Genomic DNA, 21,733 nt, shown 5'->3' with positions numbered 1-21,733 from the left:
AGATGTTCCACCACTATGGCTAAGTAACATCATCAGTGAGAATCTCTGGTGAAGCGCTGGTGGTATGTCCAACCTTTCTGTTTGTAGGTCTTGGTTTCTTAAGGTGGCTGATGTCATTTCCAATTCTTTCTTTGAAGGGAGGTAGATATGATCTAAATCTGTATTTATTGATGGAATTCTAGTTAGAATGCCATGTGTCCCAAGAATTCTCATGTGTGCCATTGTTTCGCCTGTCCTAGAATGTGTGTTGTGTCCCAGTCAAAGAGGTGTCTTTCTTTGTCTGTATGTTGTTGTGGTTCTGTTCGCCAAGCTGGGAATCTGTGTTGCAGACGTTTCGTCCCCTGTCTAGGTGATATCCTCAGTGCTTGGGAGCCTCCTGTGAAGCGCTTCTGTGATGTTTCCTCCGGCATTTATAGTGGTTTGAATCTGCCGCTTCTGGTTGTCAGTTCCAGCTGTTCGTTGCAGTGGTCGGTATATTGGGTCCAGGTCGATGTGCTTATTGATTGAATCTGTGGATGAGTGCCAGGTCTGGGATTTCCCTGGTTCTCTGTTTGGCTTGTCTTATAATACTAGTGTTGTCCCAGTCGAATTCATGTTGCTTGTCATCTGCGTGTATGGCTACTAAGGAAAGCTGGTCGTGTCGTTTTGTGGCTAGTTGGTGTTCATGGATGAGGATCGTTAGCTGTCTTCCTGTTTGTCCTATGTAGTGTTTTGTGCAGTCCTTGCATGGGATTTTGTACACTACATTGGTTTTGCTCATGCTGGATAATGTAGTATACAAAATCCCATGCAAGTGTTGTCTGATGTAGTTTTTTTTACCGTTCTTGCATGGTATCTTGTAAATGACATTAGTTTTGCTGGTAATATCTAATGGATCCTTTAGGTTCATTAATCCCTGTTTAAGTGTGTTGGTAGGTTTGTGGACTACCATGATGCTAAGGGGTCTAAAGTAGTCTGGAAGTCATTTCTGATATGTCCTTGATGTCAAGTAATGTGGCTATAGTTTTTGGTTGCATTGTGTCTGCTTGTTTGGGTTTGTTTCTGAGGAATCGGTGGATTGTGTGTATTGGGTAGCCATTTTTCCTGAAAACGCTGTGTGTTTGTACATATCATGTTTCTCACATATGCATAAAAGGCCTTGGGGTTATCCTTGATCCAACCCGCCAAAGATTTTTCATAACTTCTCTTAGCTCTCCTGATCCCTTTCTTCAGCTCCCTCCTGGCTATCCTCCAACGCTCTGTCTGAACCTTGTTTCCTCAACCTTATGTAAGCCTCCTTCTTCCTCTTCACTAGACATTCAACCTCCCTCGTCAACCAAGGTTCCCTCACACGACCATTTTTTTCCTGCCTGACAGGTACATACACATCAAGGACACGTCGTATCTGTTCCTTGAAAAAGTTCCACATTTCAATGACATCCTTCCCTGACAGCCTTTGCTCCCAACTTATGCTCCTCAAATTCTGTCTTGCAGCATCGTATTTACCCTTCCCCCAATTGTAAAACCTACCCTGTTGCATGCGCCTATCTCTCTCCATAACCAAGGTGAAAGTCACGGAATTGTGGTCACCATCACCAAAATGCTCACCCACTAACAAGCCCATCATTTGTCCCGGTTCATTGCAGAGTACCAAATCCAATATGGCCTCCCCTCTGGTCGGACAATCTACATACTGAGTTAGAAAAGCTTCCTGGACACACTGCACAAACACTGCCCCATCTAATCTACTTGATTTAAAGAGCTTTCAATCAATATTTGGGAACTTGAAATCGCCCATGACTACTACCCTGTGGCTTCTGCACTTTTCCAAAATCTGTTTCTCCACATCTCTGCTGCTATCGGAGGGCCTATAGTAAACACTCAACAAGGTGACTGCTCCGTTCCTATTTCTGACTTCAGCCCATACTACCTCCAAAGGCAGATCCCCCTCGAACTGCCTTTCTGCAGTCATTATACCACACCCCCTCCTTTTTTTACCACCCTCCCTAATCTTAGTGAAAAAATTGTACCTCCTTAGGACCAAATACAATGGAGGTGAAGGAATTGGGAGTAAGGAATTATATTTTTATAGGAGATGGTGGGAGGAGGTGCACACCAGGTAGCTGTGGGAGTCGGTTCGTTTGAAATAGAAGTTTGTGTTGAGTCAGTCGCCGGAGATAGAGAGGTCCAGGAAGGGGAGGGATGTGTCTGAGATGGTCCAGGTGAACTTAAGGTCAGGGTGGAAGGTGTTAGTGATATGAAGAACTGTTCATGGGAGCACAAGGTGGCACCAATAGAGTCATCAGTGTAGCGGATGAAAGGGTGGGGGGATGGTGTAACTGCAGAAGATGGAATGTTCCACGTCCCTGACGAAGTGACTGGCCCCAGCTATGTCTATGTGGGTGTCCATGGCTGCCCCTTTGGGCTGTAGGAAGATTCAAAGGAGAAGTTGTTGAGGGTGAGGACCAGTTCCGCCAATTGAATATGAGTGTGTCAGTTGAGCAATACTCGTGAGGAAGAAACAGAGGGTTTGTTGGATGGATGGATGGATGTGTATAGGGACTGGATGTCCATGGTAAAGGTGATTATTGTTTATGGTTCTACCTAAATTTATTGAGTATCATGACTGGACTTCTCACTAACTTGAGTTGTCTCTCCAAAAGTAAACTGGTATTATAATTCGTTGAAGTGCTCTACGTTTGCAGGATTTTGATGTGCCTAAAGAAGCAATGTCAGGCCTTCCTAAATGTTAGAGGGGTCGGGTGGATGGTGGTAGTGGTCTGCAAGCTACAAGTGGAATATTGAGATCCAGGGCAGTAATGCCTGCTGTGGCATTCAGACAAAGTTACAAGTGAGGAATTACCCGATTTTCGGTGCTCAAAATGAAGTCACTTTGGGAAAAGGTAAGTAGTTACATTTAGGAGACACCTAAATTCTCTTACTACTACATAGGCAATGGATTAGATTAGATTAGATTCCCTACAGTGTGGAAACAGGCCCTTCGGCCCAACACCGACCCTCCAAAGAGTAACCCACCCAGACCCATTTCTCTCTGACTAAAGCACCTAACACTATGGGCAATTTAGAATGGCCAATTCACCTAACCTGCACATCTTTAGACTGTGGGAGGAAACCCACACAGACACTGGGAGAATGTGCAAACTCCACACGCAGTCACCAAGGCTGGAATCGAACCTTGGACCCTAGTGCTGTGAGGCAGCAGTGCTAACTGTCCCACCCGTATATCATGGTATGTTTTTTGCGTGTGAAAAAAAGCCACACTTTCTGCTCTTTGCTATTTGGTTTTGTCATGCAACTTTATCAGTCCACACTGGGATTTTAATTTACAGGCACCAGTTGCCCTCTGGTCTTGCCTATTGATTAAATAAATTTACTGAACATGAGGGAACCTGCTTCTTTTAATTTTAAATTTGGCTGTCTTTCTTGGATATGTAGTCATTTATTCAACAAATCTATTCACTTTAAAGTATGTTTTTAATCTTTTGGGGTGGTATCAGTTTTACACAAAATCAAACTTTCCAACTGAAGTAAAATATTCTTTATCCTTTTTGACCTGTCAGCAACCTTTATCATGTTTGGACCTATGTCCTTTTGCAACAATACACCACCTTCATCCAGTTAAATTGAACTGTGTTCACTGGTTCCAATCTTATCTATCCAATCATAGCCACAAATTCACTTGCAAAGACTTCTTTTCATGCTTTCCCACAGGTAACTCTAGTGTCTTCTCAGCGTTTATCCTTCACTCCGATTCTAATCAGCATGCTGTTCCTGGCAACATCATCAAAAAAATCAATTTCCAGATGTACACTGACAGATTGCTCTACTTCAGCACCACTTCTCTCTATTCCTCCCTGTTGGTTAATTATCAGACCACTTACTGATAACCATTCCGGACAAACATTTTGTGAAGACCTAAGCCATTCATTTTATTTTCCACCATAAACTGCACACTCCTAACTACTGACTCTACAAACTCTGGCAATTGCCTGAAGTTGAACAGATTGTCTGCAACCTCTGTGTCATACCTTACCCGAGGATGAGCTTCCAAACACTCATTTATGGTCAAACACTTAACCTCATGCAGATCTGCTCTGCTTCAGTTAATCTGCTGAATCCCTCAACTAGGGACGGGTAATAAAATGCTGGCCAACCAGTGATGTCCATGTCCCATGACTGAATTTAAAAAAAACCCTGTGCTGCCTTGAGAGTTGATGCTTAATTTTAATTGTGACAACTCTCTAAGTCATAGAAATGGCAAAAATGGTCAGTAGTGCATCTGTTTACTCTCAGGAAACCAGAGACAAGCGCACACTAGAGTTTCAGTGGATTAAAATGTACAAAAGATTGCACAGATAAACAGTTTTGATAAAGGCAGGCACATGAACAGTGAGATTTCACTACATCCAAAACTTTCATCAAGGCCCATTCAGCTATCACCCAGTGCTTGGTAATCTGCATCATTGCATAATTGGGAGCCAGTTTTAAAATTTTCGTCCTTGTTTTAGATCTCTCCAAAGTCCCATCTCTAATCTAGTCCACCAGCCCCTCCCCAGAACCTTCGTATGTATATTCTTGATCATTCAAATTGTAATTTTTCCAACTTTGGTGACAAGGATTTCAATTATCTAGGTCCAAAACTCTGCAATTCTGTCCCTCATTTTTTCTTCAAGGTACCATGTGATAACCATAATAAGACCCGTGGAAAATCACTAATCTCCTTGTAGAGCTCATTAAGTACTAGTTTTCTTGGCAACAGGAAATGTCTGGACTCCTCACCTAGTTCTTTGTAAAGCAGATGCAGGGATGGGTTTGCAGAACTGTCTTGGACTGGGACTAGCCTTTGTACGCATGAGTAGTGGTTCTCTTTTGGTGTTCAGCAATGAACGATGTTCCTTTCCAGTCAGGCATCCTGAATTATTACCTACCTTGATAAACTTTATTTTGCACAAGCTTTTGGTCATTTATACTGAACCATGTAAGCTGGCAATTTGTTGTTTAGAATTCTCATGAAATTCCTTGGGGTGTATTGTCATATTATCGGTTTAATGTAAATACAAGTATTGGTTGATTCTTACAAGCGTACTACAGCCTTCTAAACTGAATTGTACTGAAGCTTCAATTCAGATAAACACCAGTGACGTTATGTAAAGTGTGTGAATATGGAAAATTCTCAAAGTTCAAACAAAATTGAATCCAAGTCAATGGCTCACCCAGTGGATCATCACTCAATCATATATTCTAATTCATTGTGATTGATCTTTTGAAAAAACAGTATAGCCTAATAAAATTAAACAGTAGCTATTCCAAATGTTTTTAAAAAATCTTTTAAAATTTGCAAATTAACCAAGCTCTTTTGAAAACAGAGCCATGATTTCACTACAAAATGGCAACCCAAAAAGTGAAGCTTTTCAGGAATGCATCTCCTGCCACAAAACCATAACTTGAAAGGCAGATGTTGAAAATAAAATTATTCTTCAGCTCCTGAGTTTTGATTAGTTACTTAAAGTTATTACTCGTTCTTAGTTGAATCACTATGTTACGTTATAGAAGCAGGTCATTGCCTCCGATCCATCCATCCATCTTTATTGCTGTTTCTTACAAATTAGTTTAATTCTATTTTCAAACTGTTCCCCATGCTCTTTATGATTTTTCAAGCAATGAACAATTTTCAAAAGAACTTGTGGAACTAGACAAAAGAATTCCATGTTTAATCACCTGTTATACAGATTTCCCCCCACACCAGTCTAGTAATCACTTGAATCATTTTCTAGTGGTACTAAATTTATTTTCCTTACTGTTACTTGGGTCAATTAAAATAATCCCATTACTACTTCAGCTTGTAGACTTCTATCACTTTAACTTGTTCAGTTCCCAAAAAAGACCCAACTTCTGAGGTCTGAAATCATAAATATAATCCTTCAGAAGAACACAAAGAATATGAGCAGAAGTAAACCAATATAGTGGCGAGGTTGAGCAACTGATTGAGACTTCAACTCCCCTTTCTTGTTCACTCTCTAAATCCTGAGTCAGAGAAACCAGAAAATTTGGTCCAAGTTTTAAATATGTACAATGATGGAGCATCTGCAGCCCCCTGGGGCACAGACGTCCAAAGATTGATAAGAACATTAGAAAAAGGAGCTGCAAGCAGTGATTTAGTGAGACCCTAACTGACTTGCCACTTCAGCACCATTTTCCTGCACTATTCCTTGATGTTGTCAGTAGGTAGAAATCTATCAATCTCGCTATTCTATCTATCTGTGACTCCACTTTCAAGGAACTATGATCCTGCATGCAAAGGTCTTTGTTTGCCAACACTCCCCAGGACCTTACCATTAAGTGAATAAGTCCTGCCCTGATTTGCCTTTCCAAAATGCGGCACCTCATTTATGTAAATTAAATGCCATCTGTCACTCCTCGGCTCATTCGCCTATCTGATGAAGGTTGCGTTGTTCTGAGGTAACCTTCGCTGTCCGCTACACCTGTTAAGTTTTTACTCTTTAGATTCTTACACACTTGATGCAACTGCAATTGCCAACTTCTGTGGACAAGCAACCGAATTTATTAAACACAGCATAGCATAGTACAGTACAAGCTTTGAAGAAACCCTGAACACTTCGCCATGCTTGCGAATCATGTCCGGGGGTCTCTCTCTGAACAAAGGAAACAGTCTTTCCTTTTTTCAAAAATCTTTACATCACAGTTAGTAATGCCCACAAGACCACTCTCAGCTATCCCCTCATAGTCACATGCCACTTGAGATACAATGTAGTGACTAGGCAAAAGTGAGGACTGCAGATGCTGGAAACCAGAGTCTAGATTTCAGTGTTGCTGGAAAGGCACAGCAGGTCAGGCAGCATCCGGGAAGCAGGAGAATCAATATTTCGGGCAAAATCCCTTCATCAGGAATTCTGATGAAGGGCTTTTGCCCGAAACATCAATTCTTCTGCTCCTGGGATGCTGCCTGACCTGCTGTGCTTTTCCAGCACCACTGTAATCTAGACAATGTAGTGGCCATCCTACTTCCAGAAATAATGTAATGCAAATCATCCCTTGATGGTCCAATCTGTTGCAAGTTGTTTTTTTGTAACTATAGGGAAGTAGTCAAATTCCAACTGCAATGTTATTGATTTTTGGATGAAAATGTAAATCATCCCTGAATGGCAAGGAAATGGCTGTGTCAACTTCCCAAATTCCACCTATGAGACAAAGACACACCACCTTGCCCCCAGGGCATTCAACTTCTTGCAGGTCAGTAGAGCATATTAACTCTTTAATATCTCACACTTCCAACTTTGATTTCATCTGCAAACTTACGAACCATACCTCCTATGTTCACATCCAAATCATTTATCTAAATGGTGGACCCTGCGCAAATCCTTGTGGCCACATCCTCCAGTCTGAGAATCAACCCTTCCACCCCACCACCTTTTGAGCCAGTTCGGTATCCAAATGGCTCCTTTTCCCTGTAGTCCGTGTAATCTAACCAGACTACCATGAGGAACTTTCAGTAATTATGTTGTATTATCTTCCAGGCTGGGCATCAACAGTAAATATCTGCAACTATTCTCCTGTCTTTTTTCAGAAAAAGCATACAGCGAATTAAAGTTCACCTGACCCTAATCTCAACTCTTAATTCCAGTAAAGAAAAATACATTAAAACTAATGAGGGTCTCTGCAGGAGTAAGGGTTAAGTACTGTCAGTCCTAAATTATTAGTCCTTTATCCTGCGACTTTAAGGTTTTAAATTTCTCAAACAGATGAAATAGTCTTCCAGGGTCTACTCTGTCAAGCCCTCTCAGAATCCTGCATGTTCCAATAAAATTGCTTCTCATTCTTATATACAAAAGAATATAGATCCATTTACTCGCCCTCTTATTGTCGAACTTTTACTGTATCTGTTCGCGCACACATGCATTTTCCTTAAATATGGGGATCAAGAAATTGTACACAGTATTCTAGGCATAGTCTTACTAAAGTCCTTTGGACTACAATTGCTACAATTATAGCAAGACTTATTCATGAGATCACAAGCCATATTGTCTTCCTAATTGCTTAAGCTAACTTTCTGTATTCCTCCTGTAATATAGGAACACATATTCTATGAGCATGAACATTTACAAGTACCGCACAATTTGAAGTAGTCATAGAGTCATAGAGATGTACAGTATGGAAACAGACCCTTCGGTCCAACTCATCCATGCTGACCAGATATCCCAACCCAATCTAGTCCCACCTGCCAGCATCCGGCCCATATCCTTCCAAACCCTTCCTATTCATATACCATCCAAATGCCTCTTAAATGTTGCAATTGTACCAGCCTCCACCACGCCCTCTGGCAGCTCATTCCGTACACGTACCACCCTCTGTGTGAAAAAGTTGCCCCTGAGGTGTCTTTTATATCTTTCCCCTCTCACCCTAAACCTATGCCCTCTAGTTGTGGACTCCCCGGCCCCAGGGAAAAGACTTTGCCAATTTACCCTATCTGTGTCCCTCATAATTTTGTAAACCTCTATATGACCCAAAGTTAATAACTTCACACTTTTCTGCATTATACTCCATCTGCCACCTTGTTCCCAATTCACTTAACCTGGTCCATATCTTTTTGCAATCTGTGTGCTCGCAGTTTATTTTTCACCTCACTTTGCACCAAAACAAATTGCGGTACATTATTCCATGGCTCTTCATTTAATTCATGAATGATGATTGTAAAAACTGAGGTTCCAGCACCTGTCTTTGCAACACTCCACTAATTACTGCCTGCCAACGTGAAGATGCTTCATTTGCAGCAACTCTGCCTCCTTTATGCAAACAAATCCACCATTCATACATGGTACTCCAATTCTGCCAGCTCTTTCCTTGTCTAATAATCTTTTCTGTGGCACCTAATTTTTTTTAGAATCACTGTATACTATTGTACATGTTCTAGATCTCCATAATGTGAACTTATTTTACTGGGTTATTTTGTAGTAGAGTATATTCCTGTAGGAAAAAAGTTACTTGAATATAATTCTGTGAGAATGATAAGTTTTGGACAGTAGTAGGTAAGGTACTTAATTTAACAGAAGAAGTGCTTGTTTTGGATCATTTTTGTTCTAAAACAACAATTGAAGCCAATTGTTGAGAATTTCAGTGAAAGGTATGTGATAGTATACGGATATATCACTTGAATGTTTTTATGTACACATATTGGATGTATGTGTAATTTGATTCTCGTGTTCCAAAAGCTTAAACAAATGAAGATGTTAGCAGAATGAGGCAATTGGAATTTAAAAACTTTGGTCTTGTGTCATTGGGATGCCAATGAATGGATTTCAGACTTGTTACTTCTATTTTACTGAAAATGATAAAGTGACCTGCCTAAGGTGAAGGGCAATCAAGATGTTGTTGTTGAAAGTATATGCTCTTTTCATGTCTAAAATTAATTTTGAATCCAAACAGGATTCAAAATAGGGATATTTGAGAGTATATTTAAAAATAAACAGTTGGAATTCTATGTCCAGTATATAATTTGTATTATTGTTAGTTTGTATTAAACTGACTAATTGTTTCTTGTGTTTTATACTTTTGACATTCTAACTGGAAATCGGCACTCGTATATTGAAATATTGTTTCTTAACCTTGCCCAAACCCCTCTTTCTGTGACTTAAAATTTCTGAGAATCTGCAAAATTGGAATAGAATTGATTTATTGTAACCTAATCAAGGTTAAATTGGCATGTTAATGGTAGATCGAGACCTCCCAATTTTGATGGAAGTGACAAGGAAAGAAAGAAAGAATGTGGAAGAAATAGAAATGCTGTTAATAGAATGTGTCTTTGACTTAATAAAACATCTGTGTTTCTATGAAGCACTATCAAGTGTGCCATCAACTACATGGGGCAGGAGTGGGGTGTGGTTTTATAAAGGAGGAGGTGATTGAGATAAGAACGTGCAAGACCATGGAGAAATTTTCAAGGCAAGGTTGAAAGTTTTGATATCAAGGCATTGGTTGACAGGGAGTCAATGTAGGTCAGCAGGCCTAGGGAATAGGATTTGATGTGAGGTAAAACATGTTTTGAATAATCTCAAGTTTACAGGGAGCAGAATGTGGAAGATCAACCAGGGTGCATTGACATAGTCCGATTGAGAGGTAACAAAGGCGTGATCAAGGGTTGCAACAGCAGATGAGCCAAGACAATGGTGATATCTGGTGATGTTAAAAGGTGAAAACAGGTTTTGTTAATGGTGGCACAAATGAGATTGGAAATTTACCCAGAGGACAAATGTAACACACAGGTTGAAAACAGACTGACTTAATCTCCAAACCGTTGTAGGGAGAAAAATGGAATCAGTTTCTAGGGAACAGAGTTTGGAGCAGACTTCACTCTTTCCAATATTTGACTATGAGCTAGAAAGCAGCATTATAAGAGACTTTGAAAGAGGTGTCCAAGAGTAAAGCACAAGATCTAAAGAGAGGAAAAATTTCTTTTGATATATTTAAATTGATGAGGGATAATCCTGAATCCCATAACTCATTCTGTTGTTCAAAAAAAGATGAAATTTCTTGTCTTATTGGTTATGTAACTAATATAGTAATTGAGTGATTGATGGTGATCAGCATTATTGTGCAAATGACAAGTTTTCATCTTTGTTCTTTAAATATATTGCACTGTAAATGCAGACGTAATCTCAACTCTAGATCAGGTTTGGAATAAATATAATAAATATATCATGGTTTGTTTGCATATTGGAGTCTTTTGCTAAGGCTCAGCCTGACCAACTGGGTCATATTTAAAGGACTTTCTGTCTGAACAAGTTGCGTCATAATATTTTAGAAATATCAACAAGACTATGTTATCAGTTGATACTGACAGATGATCTGATTTTAAATATCTATATGGATTTAGCATGAACTGTCCATCAATATTGCCATCAATATTGCCTTGTCCAAAAGAATCAACATCAGAGGTTACTGTCTCGCCAGAGAAGGTGTCATGTGCAATTCAAAATGGAAAGGGTAAATTCCATTGGGGAGAATAAAAGCAATGTCATACTAATCTAATCTCAAAAGTCTCACCAGCACTTCTCTGTATCATGTATTCCATGTGATACCATACAAGGTATCATGACTAATGCTATTTGTGCACCAACAAGCAGTTGCTTGAAATAGAGAGCACCTGTTGCTGAAAACAGCACTGAGTAGCTAAGTTTGTCATATATAATGGCTACCATTAAAATAGAATGTTACAACACCAGGAGAGTATTCAATTCATTGTCTTGTTAGCTCACTGAAAGAGTACCCCATGTAGTTCAATTTCTCTTCCTTTTCCCTGTATACAATAAATTTTCTTTCCAAAATATTTATGCACAATCTTTTCAAAAGCTTTTCTGGTATGCTATATCTGCAGCTACTACAAACAGAAAATGTTCTGCCTTCCCTTTCCTGATCATTGGAAATAATCTTTCCCCATTTTCACTATCTGTGTCTATTCATTTTGAACAACTCTTATCTCATCTTCACTTGATCTTCATTGCTTTCTTGAAAGGACTCCAGTTTCTTCAGTCAATTCTGGTAGCTAAAGCCTTTCAAACATTTATAGTAATAAATCTCTTCAGCATTCTTTTTGGCCATAGCATCTTTCCAAATGCAGGACCCCTAAAAACTAACTTTTATTTCTGTAGCACCTCTAACAAACCTCCTAAGGTGCTTTACAAGAATGTTGTTGAGCTAAATTTGACACTGAGCTACAAGGCTATATTTGAGCAAACAAAAAAAAGCTTGGTCAAAGATGTAGGTTCCAATGGAAGTCTTAAAAGAGGAAATTTTGAAAGGTTTATGTATTTGAACCTCTTGGTTGTGCTCAGTTCTGTAGTCCTTGTAAAATGTTGTCCAGTGTAACTGTCAATTGATTGAGTCCTCTTGTTCTTCCCAAAGTGCAAAATCTGATATTTATACGTGTTAACTTTCACTGCAAATCCATCACTTCGCATTTTATAAAAAGGAATAAATCCGACTTTTATTTAATGGATCAGAATTTGAGACCCCATTTGCTCTACATCAGCTAGCAATACTTTTGCATATACCTATATTTCCAGCATGATTAAACCCATGCTGATCAGGTTCTTTTCTGTCTATAACTATAAGAATGATCCTCTTTTGTCATCATTCTAGTTGAGATTATAGTGTTATTACAGAGGTATTAAACTAATCAATGTAATGGAGAACTTGAAGGATTATTTCCCCTTGTAGGTGACTCCTGGCAAAGGTAGACCTTTAGAGTGAAAACCACTATCATGTCCAGAATAGTTTTGACAGATCACATAAATGCACAGGTGAAAGAGCATGGTCTAGACAGACACAACAAGGAAATTGTGGGATTTGTAATTGTTAACTTGCAATCTATATTAGATTCAACAGAACTATGTTGCAGAGATACTTATTATAACAAAAATGGGCAGTTCTGACTTAGAGTCATAACAGACCCTTTGTCCCAGCTCATCTGTGCCAACCAGACATCCTAAACCTTGGATGCTGCCTGAACTGCTGTGCTCTTCCAGCACCACTAATCCAGAATCCTAAACTGATCTAGTCTCATTTGCCAGCATTTGACCCATATCCTTCGAAACACATCATGTTCATGTACACATCCAGATGCCTTTTAACACCTCCAGTACCTCCATTGACCCCCTGTGTGAAAAAGCTGTTCCTCAGATCCCTTTTTAAATCTTTCCCACTTATCATAAACCTAAACCCTTCCCTGTGTTGGGAAATAGACCATGGCTATTCACCCTATTTATGCCTCATTTTACAAACCCCTATAAGATTACCCCCTCAGCCTTCAACACTCCAGGGGGAAAAATGCTGCAGCTGAAAATGTGTTGCTGGAAAAGCGCAGCAGGTCAGACAGCATCCAAGGAGCAGGAGAATCGACGTTTCGGGCATGAACCACATTTTCAGCTCTGATCTCCAGCATCTGTAGTCCTCACTTTCTCCTCGGAAAAATGCTGCAGCCTATTCAGTCTCTACCTTTAACTCAAAGCCTCCGATCCTGGCAACATCTTTGTAAATCTTTTCTGAACCCTTTCAAGTTTGGTAACATCTTTCCTACACAAGGGAGACTGATTATACAGTAAGGATGGCTTCATAATGTCTTTAAGTGAGTTCTCAGTTAATAAATACTGTATAAAGCTATTGGAGAAAGTGCCACAAGAATGCATGGATTCCTGTGATATGAGATTCTGCTACATTTCAGATTTGATTTTGTGAATGAGTGAAGTAAAATTAACCAAGAATATATCAGAATATATAATTGTGAAATAATAACTGCCCTGGGCTTGAAACAACTGCATGAAATAAAACCAGTTCTCATAATTTGAGCATGATATCCCAAAAAGAGTCAGACTTATGAGTGAATTTGGTCCACTCTTGCTAATCCATCAGAGGTGTGTTACATAGTGACAGCATTCTCTTCCTCTTTCCTCCTCCTTCAACCCTTCCTTCCCTCCCTCCTCCTTAAGATTATATACTCTCTGCTGTTTTTATTTTGATTAAATTTTCATCAGTGTTATAAAGTTTCATTTTGGTATTTTCTGACAGCCTAATCTGTTGGTGCACGTATTACATAATGGTAAGTGTCAGATTTGTTATTGATAATGGGTTAAATATTGGGAGAAGTATTGAGTACATGCCAGATATTTCCCAAAGAGCAAGGAGTACAAATCAATGTGCCATGTTATTGAGGGTTTCTACAATGTAATTCTAAAGTGACACGTCTTGGAAAAACTTTAGACTCTATCTCCGTATCAAGCAAACTGAGGGGAAATTTAGAGAAGCCAGAAATAGTGGCCTGGATTGCTGATGGCCAGATAGTTGTTTCTGCAACATAAATGGAATTTGTGCCCCAGGAACCTATGGAATCCCCATTGTAACAGACGTCAAGGGTATGGCATGGGATGTTGAAGATTCCAGTTGGCAAAACTCTGAACCTCACGCCCTCCAAATGAATCCATTTAAATGTGAGAACTTGGAGGGTCCTGCTATATTCCTGTTGAGAATCTAAACTGGATTCCTTGCCTGCTCCCCCTCCTCAGACAACATCCTTCCCCTGACCTAACCCTCTTATCTTACATTGTTACCCTTTCAATGGCGCTGTTAACGTGGCTGTCTATGCCGATGAACTCTTAAATTATAGAATACGGTTGTGATAAAGATGTGTCTTGACTTTCCCCAATTATCCTCTACTACAAAGGACCTGGTGGATTTCAGGTATGCTGTACATTTCTGAAGAAGACTGGCAGGAGGCTGGAAATACACAGTAAGCCAGGTAGCATCAGGAGGTGCAGAAGTCAACGTTTTGGGTGTACCCCTTCTTCAGGACTGTATTTCTGAGGGAGCATGGTCAGAATCTCCTGTCAGAAATATGGAGCTCTGTCATAACAAAAAAAAGTAAGGGTGGAGTGGCAATCTGAATGTGATTGGCACTACTCAGAAAATCTGGCCCATCACCTTAGAAAACTGCAGGTGAAGAATTAGAAACACCTGTCCCTTTGTAAATTTAATGACTCCTAGCATGTGATTGATTTCTCTTTTTTTTCATCATCAAGCTGTGTGTGTTGAGTCCGAGGCCTACACTCTGGATCTCACCTCTTAATACTTGCGCTCTTTCTGCTTTACATCAACTAAAACCTTAGGTTAAATTTCTTACTGAATGCCAATTTCTCATTTCACACCTAATGTTTCCTAGGATACAGGAATTTATCCATGAATTGGTAAGTATTGACACAAAATGTAATTGTGTTAATTAAATTTCAGTCAAACAAGAGGTTAGAGATTAAATTCTAATTTAAATGATGATCTTTCAAATCAACAAAATTTTTCTAGTCTTGGAGGAATCAGAATGATCTCAGCTATTAGATTGGATTAGATTACTTGTTGATCTAGTTTCTATTTATGGGAACATTGGTCTGAGAGTTTGTTTAAATGTTTTCCAGGAGTGATTAAGGTACACAAGAAATGAGTAGTGGCTTGTGTTGACTGTTTTAACTTTTAATTTTTCAGACTTGCTTTGACTGTTCAGCCAAGAACCCAACCTGGGCGAGTATAACCTATGGCGTCTTTCTCTGTATTGACTGTTCGGGGACGCATCGATCACTTGGTGTTCACTTGAGTTTTATCAGGTACCATACCTTCTAGGAAAGCAATGTACAGAGTGTATGAAATATAAAGAATGAGTTTAACCTTTTTAACAATCTTTTAGGTTGGTTATTTCTTGCATTCATGGAAATATCATATTTGCTTAATTACTTTTTTTTAAAAAATGACCTGTTTTAAGATATGTTCAGTTGACAACCTCAAGCAAAGATGACTACAATATAACATTGAAATATTATGCAAATCGTTTGATTTGAGGTGGAGATTCATTGGACAAAGTAAATGTTCTTTCATTCGTGGTATATGGATGTCAGTGCGAGGCCAGCATTTGTTGCCCATTCAACGTTGCACTTGAATTCATTGACTTGCTAGCATTCCAGAGAGTAGCTAAGAGTTAAGTACACTGCTGTGGATCTGGTGTCATCTGTAGATCAGACCAGGTAGGGATGGGATGCAGCCTACCCTTACCTGTATGCATATTTATGCATCCCAGGATCTCTTTAGAAGTAACACAGGAATTAACAAATCAAAAATAACAAAATCTGGTTGTCTTACAATGTAGTTTCACACATTGTTTTTAAGTATTCACATTTAACCCATCCTTTATTATACTCCACTGAATGTGATTGCTGCTGCTGCTTGGAAAATCTGGCCACATGAATTAATCAGATGTTTTTATTCTAACAGTTCATGGTCACTGGAGTTATATTCCACATCAATTAATTGCAGTAAAATTTCTCTAGCTGCCATCATGGTAATAGAAACCAAAGCATTAGTTTGCCTCTGGATTACTGGACCAGAGGTGTCTCTTTTTCTCTCTTTCCCCCCGCTTCTCTCTTCTTCCCCCCCCCCCCCCCCCACACACACACACACACACACACACACACACACACACACACACCAGTGCCACCATCTTGCCATGTAACTATAGGTTTACTCTAGTAGTTTGAGTAGTGTCTGTAGATGCATGCAGTACTGACCTGCTGGTGAGCATCATAATCAAGAATGAGTAAGCGGTGACCAGAAGTGTACTCTGCAGTCGTCTCCCTGGCTTTTGCCAAACTCTACAGTGAGAAACAGACACACCCATATCAGTACTACCTTTTTTTTAAAATACATTATTAAAACATATCACTTGCAACTCCTTTCTCATATTAGGAGTATACAGATGAACTCTGGTGATTATTCATCCATACAAAAAGGGACACCTCAGTTTGAAAAGCTTGTGAACCAATGCTTTACTTATTGTATGATGGAGGACAGTAATGGGAAGTTGTTCGTTGAGTCCGAGGAGATACGGGAAGTGTTAAATGAATATTTTTTGGCGGTATTCATACTGGGAAAAGACGAGGAAAATACTGAGATGCAGGCTACTAGACTAGACGGGATTGAGGTTTACAAGGAAGGAGTGTTAGTAATTCTGGAAAGTGTGAAAATAGATAAGTTCCCTGGGCCAGATGGGATTTATCAGAGGATTCTCTGGGAAGCCAGGAGGAAATTGCAGACCCAATTTCCTTTGGCTTTGATCTTTGTCCTCATTTTCTCCAGGAATAGTGCCAGAAGACTGGAGGACAGCAAATGTCTCCTTGTTTAAAAAGGGGAGTAGAGACAACCCTGGTAATTATTGACCAGTGAGCCTTACTTCGGTTGTGGGTAAAGTGTTGGAAAAGTTTGAGAGAGAGGATTTATAATCATCTAGAGAGGAATATGTTGATTAGGGATAGTGAACACTGTTTTATGAAGGGTAGGTCATGCCTCACAATCCTTATTGAGTTCTTTTTGAAATGGTGACCGAACAGGTGAATGAAGGTAAAGCAGTTGATGTGCTTTGTATGGATTTCAGTAAAGCGTTTGATGAGGTTCCCTGTGGTAGGCTGTTACACAAAACATGGAGGCATGGGATTGAGGGTGATTTAGCGGTTTGGGTCCTGAAATTGGCTAGTTCAAAGAAGACAGGGTGGTGGTTGATGGGAAATGTTCATCTTGGAGTTCAGTTACTATGGGTGCACTACAAGGATCTGTTTAGGGTTACTGCTGTTTGTCATTTTTATAAATGACCTTGATGAGGGCATAGAGGGATGACGCTAAGGTCGGTGGAATTGTGGATAGTACTGAAGGATGTTGCAGGTTAGAGGGACATAGATAAGCTGCAGAGTTGGGCTGAGAAGTGGTAAATGGAATTTAATATAGAAAAGGGTAAGGTGATTCACTTTGGAAGGAGCAATAGGAATGCAGAGTACTGGGCTAATTGCAAGATTCTTGGTAGTGTAGATGAGCAGAGAGAGCTAGGTGTCCATGTACATAGATCCCTGAAAGTTGCCACCCAGGTTGGTAGTGTTGTTTAAAATGCGTACAGTGTGTTAGCTTTTATTGGTGGAGGAATTGACCTTCGGAGCCACAAGGTCATGCTGCAGCTGTACAAAACTCTAGTGTGGCCGCACTTGGAGTACTGCATACAGTTCTGGTCACCACATTATAGGGATGGGGTGGGGAGTGAGAGCCTTTTTCCTTAGGTGGAGATGGCTAGCAGGAGGGGACATAGCTTTAAATTTAGGGATGATAGATGTCCGAGTTAGTTTCTTTACACAGTAGTAGGGACATGGGACGCATGCCTGCAAATGCCAACTTTAAGGGCATTTAAGTGGTCACTGGATAAATATATGGATCAAAATGGAATATTGTAGGATAGATAGGCTTCAGATTGTTGCACCAACCTGTGGAACCATCGAGGGCCAAAAGGCCTGTACTGCACTGTAATATTCTATGAGGTCACTGGAGGATGAGATTGCATAAGTGAAAGAAAGTATCCCAGGATCAAGTCATATGTGCTGAAGGAAACAGTTTGTGGTTCTGAATGAATTCGTAATTTTCATTTAAACTATGCAACTTTTTCATGCAGAGGATGGTACGTTTATGGATTGAGCTGCCAGAGGATGTGGTGGAGGCTGGTACAATTGCAACATTTAAGAGGCATTTGGATGGGTATATGAATAGGAACAGTTTGGAGGGATATGGGCCGGGAGCTGGCAGGTTGGACTAGATTGGGTTGGGATATATGGTCGGCATGGATGGGTTGGACCGAAGGGTCCGTTTCCATGCTGTACATCTCTATGACTCTATGCTGAAACATTAAAGTCAGTTTGAGAACAAAAGTTGAAAAGAGGAAAATGTGAAATGTTGGTGCAATGATCTGTAATTTGATAAAAAGAAAAGAAGGGTATAATTAGAAATTAGCGAAATGGAGAGCATGTTGATAGCTGAAGTAGGGGATAAATAGGGCCAAAATTGAAACAAAACTGCTCACAAAATTAGATAGGTTCCAGTGTTCTGGAGGAATGAAGTAGCAGGAAACACTCCCCACCATTACTCAGCATGGATATGAAGAGTTATATGTGAAACATTGACTTGTCGATCCATTGATGCTGTATGTCTCCAACACTTTGCTATAATTTGCAGACTTTTGATTTTTATCTGAATGTTGAATCCTTTTTCTTTGTGTCATTTGTGCTGGTGATTTTTATGGAACTAACCAAGATGAGGGAATATAATTTAGAAAATAGACTAAGTATTAAAATGCAATGACCACTGGTGATTTTTAAACAAACTATAAATGGAAGCCACTTTGCAGCGTGTTGGGCTACTTTCCTTTAATTTTTCAAAACTATTATTTAATCTTACAGATCTACAGAACTGGATTCTAATTGGTCCTGGTTTCAGCTAAGATCTATGCAACTTGGTGGAAATGCAAATGCTGTAAGTAAAATAATAAATAATTGTCACCTTTTCAAAACTTGTATTCTAATTAGTTAACTGCCGGTTGATATCTGTTTTGTGAATTTTTGTACTCTGGTTTTGGAGGCTTATATTTTACAAAAGGTTAACATAAGCCTAATTTTCTTTCCACTATAGTAAGGCTATAACAGTAGCACAAGGAAGATGTATGAGGTATCTTGGGTACAACAATACCCATCACAAAAGATAAATCAGCTCAAGTCCCTGAATCACATTGGAAGCACTTAATTTCAGTCGAGAAGGTGGCAGAAATCTTAAATTACACTTCCTTGAATGTACTGTGACCAGTGTAAATTATGAAAAGCATACATGTGTGTGTTATCACGTGAAGAATTTCTGCAGAATATTTATGATATGGAAAGTTTTTAAAAATGCCTAGTGCAATCCCTTATGCAATGTAATTACTTTCTGAAGTAATATTATTGTCGTAGTACTTAATTTATTAATACTAAAATGCTTAAGAGGGGATAAAATCATACTTAAGACAATATCTTCAATATTGTGTCGTTCTAGTGTGATATTCTGCATTCATTATTTGAAACTGCTATCTCTACAGCTGCCCATGATAGATCTCCAACTGTAACTTGACTTGAGTGTTTTCTAGCTGACAGTAGTCTCTCTAGATGCAACCCAGGAATTAACAAATCAGAAATAACAAAATTGAATTGTTTTACAATGTTTTCACACACCATATTTACACACCTTTCATTTCTCTTGTATGGGCCACCAAAATGCAAATTATGGCACTGTGTATTCTGCAATTAGATTAGATTAGATTAGATTAGCTTATTTACAGTGTAGAAAAAGGCCCTTCGGCCCAACAAGTCCACACCGACCCGCCGAAGCGCAACCCACCCATTCCCCTACATTTACCCCTTTACCTAACACTACGGGCAATTTAATTGACTGTTCCATGAGCAAATAAATAACAAAGTAAATAGAAAAGAAATGGCTATGGTGTAAAAATTGTGATAAGAGTTTGATAAATAACTAACTTGCATAATGGAATCGGCGATGTGATTGCCTAATGGAGTTACTGCTAGACAATTAGTCCAGAAATTTCTGGACTAAATGTTCTGGGGATCTGGATTTGAATCCTGCCAAAGCAGATAGTGGAATTTGAATTCTATATATTTTTTTAAAATCTGGAATTAAGAATCCAGTGATATTGATGAAACCATTGTCAATTGTCAGGAAAAGTCCATCTGGTTCAGTAAATGTCCTGCAAGGAAGGAAACCTACCATCCTCACCACCTCATGCTTACATGTGACTCCAGACACACAGCAGCATAGTTGACTCTCGACTGCCCTCTGAATTGGCCGTGCATGCCACTCTGTGTCAATTGCTACAAGCTCTCGACAAAGAAACTTGTTGTGCCATCCAGCATTGAACTAGGCACTGGAAACAACAGCAAACCCAGCCCTGTTGACCCTGCAAAGTCCTCCTTACAATGTGGGGTTAGTGCCAAAATTGGGAGTGTCTCAGACTAGTGAAGCAACAGCCTGACATAGTTATACACACAGAATCACACCATACAGGAAATGTCCCAGATGCCATCTCTGGGTAGGTTATGTCCAGCTGGCAGCAGAAGCGGTGGCACAGTTGAAAGGGAGTTGCCTTGGGAGTCCTCAACATTGTTTCTACACCCCGTGAAGTCTTGTGGCATCCGGTAAACATGGACAAGAAAACCTTTGCTGATTACCATGTGCTATTTCCGCCTCTTCTCCTCCGCCCCCCCCCGCCCCAATCAGACTCCTCCATGTTGAACAGCACTTGAAGGACACTGTGAGCATATCAGGGGCGCAAATGTACTCTGGGTGGGGATCTTTAATGTGCACCACCAAGAATGGCCTAGCAGTAAATTGGATCCTAATAGGTATAGCTGCTAGGTTAGGTCTGCGACAGGTGGTGAAGAAAGCAATGAGGGGGTGGGAAAAGAAAATCATGCTTGACCTCAACCTAACTGATCTGCCTGCTCCAATACATCCATGACATTATTTGTAAGAGTGACCACTGACTATTCTCATGAAGACGAAGTCCAGCCTTTGGACAATATCCTTCATCATTTTGTACAGTACTATGACTATGCTAAATGGGACAGACTTTGAACAAATCCAGCAACTCAACTGGGCATCCATGAAGCATTGCGGGCCATCAATATCATCACAATCTGCAAACCTATGTTTCAGCATGTCTCCACTGAAACATTTACCATCAAGTCAGGGAGTCACACCTGGTTCAATGGAGAGTGCAGACAGTATGCAACGAACAACACCAGGGATACCTAACAATGACACGTCAACTTGTTGAAGCCACCAAACAGACCTATTGGCATGCCAAACAGCATAAGCAGCAAGTGATAGATAGAGTTAAGTCATCCCAAACCAACAGGTTAGATCTAAACTCTGTAGTCTTGCCACATTCAGTCATGAATGGTAATGGACAATTAACCTACGAGAGGAGGAGGATCTACAAACATTCCCATCCTCAATGATCGAAGAGCCCAGCACATAAGTGCAAAGGATAAAGCTGAACTATTTGCAACAATCTTCAGCCAGTTTGATTCACTCCCATGTGATGTCAAGAAATGGTTGGAGGCAATGGATGCTGCAAAAGCTATGGACCTGACAACATTCTGGTGTTGGTACTGAAGATTTGTGCTCTATAACTTGCCGCTTTCCTAGGCAATCTGTTCCAGTGCAGCTACAACACTGGTGTCTACCAGACAATGTGCCCAGGCACACCAAGCAGGATAAATTGAAATGTTGAAATGGGCCAGCTACTCTCCCATCGCTGCACTCTCATCAG

The 21,733-nt window shown here is 39.9% G+C and overlaps 1 protein-coding gene across 3 annotated transcripts in view; it reads left to right on the top strand.

The window, feature by feature from the left end:
* LOC140458121 (ADP-ribosylation factor GTPase-activating protein 3-like) overlaps window positions 1-21,733 on the top strand; it is a 76,634-nt gene that overhangs the window by 1,278 nt on the left and 53,623 nt on the right. For all 3 annotated transcript variants that reach the window (XM_072552222.1, XM_072552221.1, XM_072552220.1), the window contains exons 2-3: window positions 15,040-15,158; window positions 18,813-18,885. In XM_072552222.1, the coding sequence (XP_072408323.1) occupies window positions 15,040-15,158; window positions 18,813-18,885 (192 nt within the window). The remainder of the gene's footprint in view (window positions 1-15,039; window positions 15,159-18,812; window positions 18,886-21,733) is intronic.

This window comes from Chiloscyllium punctatum, chromosome 32, assembly GCF_047496795.1.
Source record: "Chiloscyllium punctatum isolate Juve2018m chromosome 32, sChiPun1.3, whole genome shotgun sequence".
Classification (NCBI taxonomy): Eukaryota; Metazoa; Chordata; class Chondrichthyes; order Orectolobiformes; family Hemiscylliidae; genus Chiloscyllium; species Chiloscyllium punctatum.
Note: the sequence above shows the minus strand (reverse complement) of the source record. Positions and strands in the feature narration are given on the sequence as shown.